Source organism: Heliangelus exortis, chromosome 25 (genome assembly GCF_036169615.1).
Source record: "Heliangelus exortis chromosome 25, bHelExo1.hap1, whole genome shotgun sequence".
In the NCBI taxonomy this organism is placed as follows: domain Eukaryota; kingdom Metazoa; phylum Chordata; class Aves; order Apodiformes; family Trochilidae; genus Heliangelus; species Heliangelus exortis.
Window position 1 is genome coordinate 5,989,948 of NC_092446.1, and position 6,419 is coordinate 5,996,366.

Here is a 6,419-nt window from a genome sequence, read left to right on the forward strand (position 1 = left end):
CTGTCCCGTGTCTGTGTGTCCCCCCCCCCAGGAGTGACGAGACCTCCATCTAACAGGGACTCCCGGGACCCCTCCTCCCGTGCCACTGCACTGGGGACATTGGGACAGAGCTCGGGGTGGGAGGGGACACCGGAGGGGGGGGGGCACAGACACACAGAACCCCCCCACTTTGCACTTGGGATCCAGGCAGGGATTTGCACCCTTGGTACCATGATGGGGGGGAGGGAATTTGAGGCCATAGGGTGCCCCCCCCTCCACCCCTGTTGTGCCCCCACCCAACCCCTAATCACTCACAGCCCCCCCCCACCCGGTGAAGGGTTTTATTTAAAAAAATACATGAAAAATACAAAAAAAAAAAAAAAGATTTTATACCCCCCCCTTCAGTGCCAACCCCCCCCCAGGTGGGGGGGCGGGCATCAGTTGGGGTGTGCAGGGATATCTGGGCCCTCCCTCAATACTTTGCTGCCTCCCCCAGTGCAGGAGTGGGTGTTGGGGGGGGTGGTGAGGGACCCCTGGGTGCTGGAAGGGGTACTGGGGGGGGGGGGAGGGGGGTTTCCTACTGCTGATCTTTTGTAATTAAAGCAAAACCCAACCTGTGCCTCTGCCTCAACCTGGGAGTGGGGGGGGGACAGTTTCTGTGCCCTCCCCCCTCTCCCATGCCCTCAGTTTTCCCACGTTCCCTCCTTCTTCACCCACCAGGATTTTGGGCAGGGGGAAAGAGGGGGGGGGGGCCCAGGCACCCGAGCTCCTCTGGATGGGGTGGGGGGGGTCACCTCGGGGTGCTGCTCACCGCTGCCTTCCAGGGGGGGCGGAGGCGGCTGGGGGGGGGGGGCCCCGGTTTTGCACCCTGAGCCCAGTGGCCGGGGGGGGGCCCCCCGTGCTGCCCCCCGCACCTGCAATGGGGAGAGAGCCGTGGGGAAACAGGCCATGGAGGGGGGGAGGGAGCTGTATTCCCCCCCATTTTGTGTTCTCCCCCCTGCTCCCCAAGCCCCCGTCCTTACCTCTGGCTGCTTGTGTGTCCCCCGCCGGGGGTCCCGGGCCGGGGGCCTTGGGGATGGCACTGGGGGCGGGGGGGTGACTGGAGGGGGACAGTGGTGACCCTGCTGCGGGGGAGCTGGCGAGTGGGGGGGGGGGGGGCAGGGGGGTGGTGCCCCCCCTCAGCTTGGGTTGTCCTGAGGAGAGAGGGGGGGGGTGCGGCGGGGGTGCGGGGGGGGACACCGTCCCCCGTCCTCGTCCTTTGTCCCCGGCCCCGTGTCGTCCCCCCCCCCGGCAGTGCCGGTCCCTGATGTCCCCACGCGGGGGGACTCGGATTTTACCGCGGGTCACAGGCCCCCTGGGGGGGGGGGCAAGGGCCGGGGGGCACCCACCCGGCTTGGGGGGAGCACCTTGCCCCCGGGGAGTCCCTTCGGTGCTGCTGTGGGGTGGACAGCTGGGGGAGACCTGGAAGCAGAGGGGGGGGGGGGGTGGGGGACAGGGACACTGCTGGTGGGTGTGACTACAGCGGGGGGGGGGGGTGTCGTGTCCCTCTTGGGGACACGAGGGGTGGCATTTGGAGCCCCCCCCCAGACAGGTTTTTAGGGGGGTTGGGGCCGTACTGGGAACACCCCCCACACATTTGACGTGCCACCTACCTTCCGGGTGGCTGGGGACATTGGTGGCAGCGGTGGCACCGCGGGGCCGGGTGGCGGGGGGGGGGTCGGGTGGCGGGGGGGGGGTGCCCGGGGCTCCACCGTCGGCAGTAGCGCCCGCACGGGGCTGTCCTTGATGACGAAGGTTTGGCGGCGGGGGGCCTGCGGGGGGCTGCGGGGGGGTGGCCGAGGGGGTCGGGGGGCTGCGGGGGGGGGGAGGTGACACCGCTCCAGCTGTGCCGCCAGCCTGGTGGCCTCAACGCATCAATCTCCTCCAGGACGGGCTCCACTCAGGGGGCTCCAGCGCCCGCTGCCCCCCCCCGGCCTCCCCCAGGCCTCTGCTCCTCCTCATCCTCATCCTCATCCTCTTCCTCCCCGGCTGGGGGGGTAAGGGACAGTGTCAGCCCCCACCCCCCGTGTCCCCCAGGATGCCAGCCGTGAGGTGGCACGTCCCCTCGTGTCCCCCCAAAACCCCTACCCCTGGGGTGACACCTTGGTCCCCCCCCTTCCCCCCAGGGACACAGCCCATGGGACTGGCATGTCCCCCGTGTCCCTCAGGACTCCAGTCACGGGGGTGATACATCCCACAGGGGTTTGAGGTGTCCCCCCAGGACCTTGGCCGTGGGGTGGGCACATCCCCAGGGTCCCCCCACGTCCCCTGCCTCACCTGTCAGAAGGGGACAGGAACCCGAAGTCGAAGCTCTTCCTCGGTGACAAAGCGGACATCTGGGGGGAGGGGGACGATGGGGAACACACACTTGGGGTGAGGCCCCCCGGGGTCCCCCAGCACCGGGAGGGACACGAGGGGGGACACAGGGGGACATGTGGCCACTGTCCCTAACCTTGTTCCTCGGCCATCGCCTCCACCTCGGCCCACGCTGCTGGCACAGGGGCTGCCGGTGGCGAGGGGGGGGTGACCCACGGCCACCCCCCCACATTGTCCCCACAAACCACCCCCCGGTGTCCCCCGACCTCCCCACGGGATTGCCCCGGTGGCACCAGCCAGCACCCGGGGACAGGGGACAATCGGGGCTTTTGTGCCACCGGTGGATGGCACCCGCCAGCACAGCCTGGGGGACGAACCGGGGGGACCCCCCGTGTTTCCCCACCCGGGGGCACCCCCCAGCCCCTCAATCCGCTGCCCGGGGGTCCTCAGCCCACACACCGGGGGGGTTGCCCAGCCCCCACACTGGGGTGTCCCAGCCCCATCTCTGGGGGGTCCCCAGACCCCTTATTCTGCTCTCCGAGGGGGTCCCCCAGCCCCCACACCCCGATCCCGAAGGGTCCCAGCCCCTCACCGGGGGTCCCCAGCCCCACACCCCGGTCCCCTGTGCACCCCCAGTGCCCACACCGGGGGTTTCTCAGTCCCGCACCGGGGTGTACCAGCCCCCACACCCTGATCCTGGGGGGTTCCCCAGCCCCTATCCCGATTGCATTCCAGCCCCGCACCGGGGTGGTCCCAGTCCCCACCGGGCTGTCCCCGGCCCCACACGCCGATTTCCGGTGCATCTGCAGCCCCGCACCGGAGGGTCCCCAGCCGCTCCCCCGGAGGGTCCCAGCCCCACATCGAGGGTCCCCAGCCCCACACCGGGGGTTCCAGTCCCACACCAGGGGGTTTTCAGCCCCTATTCCAATTCCGATGCATCCCCAGCCCCACACCGGGGGCTCCAATCCGCACACAGGGGTTCCCATCCCCTCCCCCCGCTTCCAGGTGCCATTCCCCCCTGTCCCCGCAGTGTCCCCCCCGTCCCCCGCAGTGTCCCCCCCCCCTCCCCGTTGTCCCCTCTCCCCCCCCTCCCTCTCTCCGTTCCCCCCCCTCCCCCCCTCCCCACTCACCGCCCGCGAGCGTGGAGGGGGGGGCGTGGTTTGGGGAGGGGGCGTGGCCCTGTGAAGGGGGGCGTGGGCCTCGTTTCGAATTCCCCCTCCCTCGCGTCACCACAGCCGGCCGCGCGGATTGGCTCTGCTCCCTTTAGGCCACGCCCCCGTCCTGCCGCGCTCTCCTATTGGTTGCCGCCGAGCGGGGGGGCGTGTCCCCGGAAGCGCGCCGCCCGTGTCCGGGTCCTTCCGCCCGCCGCGCCAAGATGGCCGCCGTGCCGCCCCGAGTCCTGGCAGCCGCCCCACCCGTCTCCATGGAGACCACGTAAGGGGTGGGGACACCCCCGGGACCGAATCCCCGGCACCGAACCCCCCGGCACCGGGCAGCACCGCGCGGGGCACCGCTTCCCGCTATCTCCCCCCCTCCCTGTCGGTACCGGGCACCTCCCGCTCCGTCCTCTCCCTCTGCCGGGCGTCTCCTGGGTCCGACGCCACCCGCCCCGGTCCCTTGCAGCCCCCGGTTCCCCCCGGTACCGAGCAGCCCCCGCTCTCTCCTCGGTGCCTCCCAATGCTCCCCGATCTCCTCCCCTCCTCATCCCCATGTCCGTGCTGAGCTCACGGGGGGCGTGTGTGGTGACCCCCGGGGTGTAACCTCCCCCCGCGGCGTGTCCACCCCCCCCCCCCGGGTAACCCCCTCATGTGCCCCCTCGGGTGTGACCCCCCCATGTGTCCACCCCCCAGGATGGGTCCCCCTGGTTCTGGAGCTCTACTGGCTCCACGCCCCCCGGGACCTGCCGGAATTTCGCGGAGCTTTGCCGCCGGGTTTACTACAACGGCACCAAGTTCCCACCGGGTCATCAAGGACTTCATGGTCCCAGGGGGGTGACCCCCACCGGCACCGGTGAGGACCACCCGACACCCACCCGGGGATCGGGGGGGTCCCCCACACCCCTTTCCTGTGTCCCCCACCCCCCTGACCCCCCGCTCCTCCTCCCCAGGCCGCGGCGGTGCCTCCATCTATGGAAGCAGTTTGAGGATGAGCCTGCACCCTGAGCTGAAGTTCACGGGTGAGTCCCTCCCCGAGAGGACAAGGACACCCCCACCCCACCCCCCTGAGGAGTGGCAACGGCCCAGGTGTCCCTCAGGGACCCCACCCATGGTGTGGCACCTCCAGCAGGACCCTGGGTGGGGTGTTTGGTGTCCCCCCGTGTCCCTGGCATGCAGGTGGGACGTGCCTCCTGGTCACTGTGGGGTGACAGTGCCCCATCCGTGGGGTCCTCAGGACCTCAGCCATAGGGTGCCCTGTCCCCTCACATTGCCGGGACATGGGGGTGAGGACAACATCTCCCATGTCCCCCAGAACTCCTGGTGACCCCCCTTGGCCATGGGTGTGACACGGGGTCCTCTCAAACCCCTCTCACAAATTCCCATGTCCCCCATTGTCCCCCATCCACAAGGTGACATCTCCCCCAAGACCTCCACCCTCAGGGTGACACGTCTCCCCCCCCTTGCCAGGGCCAGGGGGCCCATGGGTCCCCCCAGGACACTCCCCAGGGGCTGCCACGTCCCTCGTGCTGCCCAGACCTCAGGGGTCCCCACAAATCCCATTGAGTTCAGAGCCCGCCAGGACACCCCCCGGGGGCTGCCACGTCCTTGGCCACATCCTCAGGGGTCCCACAAAATCCCATTATTTGAGTTCAGAGCCCCCCAGGGCAGCCCCTGGGGGGCTCCATCCATCCCATCCCCTCCATCCCTATCCCATCCCCCCCATCCCTATCCCATCCATCCCATCCCCCCCATCCCCATCCCATCCCCACTGTCCCATCCCTATCCCATCCCCCCAATCCCATCCCATCCCATCCCCCCCATCCCTATCCCACCCATCCCATCCCTATCCCATCCATCCCCATCCCCCCCATCCCTATCCCATCCCCCCAATCTCATCCCACCCCCATCCCATCCCTATCCCATCCCTGCAGTCCCATCCCTATCCCATCCCTATCCCCCCCATCCCATCCATTCCCATCCCCCCAATCCCATCCCATCCAATCCATCCCTATCCCATCCCAGTGCCCTCCCTCCCTCCCCCCCAGGTGCAGGGATCCTGGCCTATGGCCAACGCAGGCCCAGACACCAATGGCAGTCAGTTTTTTCCTGACCTCTGGCCCCCCGCGCAGTGGCTGGACGGGGAAGCACAGCATCTTCGGGAGGGTCTGCCAGGGGCCTGGGGGTCCTGGGCCGCTTGGCCATGGTGGAGACCAACGCCCAGGACAGACCCATCGACGACGTCAAGATCATCAAGGGCCTATCCCTCGGGATAGGGGACATCCCGGGACACCCCTGCTGGAGCTGTGTGGGAAATAAAAGGAGGGCGCTGGTGGTGACTCAGTGGTGACCAGAGACAGGGGGATGACAGTCTGGGGGTGACAGTCTGGGAGTGGCCATCCTTGGTGATCATCATCCCATGGTGGTGACAGTCCATGGTTGTCACAGTCCCCTGGTGGTGGTGACAGTCTGGGGGGTGACAGTCCATGGGGGTGACAATCTGTGGGGTTGGTGGACAGTCCGTGGGGGTGGCCATCTGTGGTGATCCCTGGTGAGATTTTTGGGGGGATGGTGAGGGAGATGTCCCCACCCTGTGTATGAGTGTCCCACCCCATAAGGGGACCTGCAGGGTGTCACCTCCCCCAGCCCTGGGGGACACGGAGCTGCCACAAGCCTGGGGGGGTGGGAGGGGGGAGCAGAGTCCTAGGGGGACCCCCAGACTGTCCCCAGGCACGAGGATCCCAGTGCCCCCCTCCCAGAAACCCCCCTAGGGCCCTTTACTGGTTTTTGTAGGGACCCACAGTAACCCCCAGGGGGACTCAGCTCCCAGTCTGCCCCAGTGCCCCCAGTCCCAGCCCCACATCTTGTCCCAGTGCTCCCATCCCCACGGCCAAGGCACTGGGAGTGCTGGGGGCTGGACTGGGAGGACTA

General features: G+C 68.6%; 2 protein-coding genes across 2 annotated transcripts; one reads left to right on the forward strand and one right to left on the reverse strand.

Annotated features, from left to right (window-relative positions):
• Positions 1 to 730: 730 nt before the first annotated feature.
• Positions 731 to 2,551, reverse strand: PSRC1 (proline and serine rich coiled-coil 1). Its single transcript, XM_071768151.1, is given in 7 exon segments — positions 731 to 893; positions 1,002 to 1,114; positions 1,632 to 1,951; positions 1,954 to 1,991; positions 2,296 to 2,330; positions 2,332 to 2,354; positions 2,471 to 2,551. Coding segments are annotated over 7 exon segments (669 nt in total). The 5' UTR covers positions 2,487 to 2,551; the 3' UTR covers positions 731 to 769.
• A 1,096-nt stretch (positions 2,552 to 3,647) lies between these two features.
• Positions 3,648 to 5,843, forward strand: PPIL1 (peptidylprolyl isomerase like 1). Its single transcript, XM_071768178.1, is given in 10 exon segments — positions 3,648 to 3,774; positions 4,192 to 4,231; positions 4,233 to 4,289; positions 4,291 to 4,326; positions 4,329 to 4,344; positions 4,442 to 4,510; positions 5,537 to 5,553; positions 5,555 to 5,629; positions 5,631 to 5,663; positions 5,665 to 5,843. Coding segments are annotated over 10 exon segments (582 nt in total). The 5' UTR covers positions 3,648 to 3,709; the 3' UTR covers positions 5,839 to 5,843.
• Positions 5,844 to 6,419: the final 576 nt, after the last annotated feature.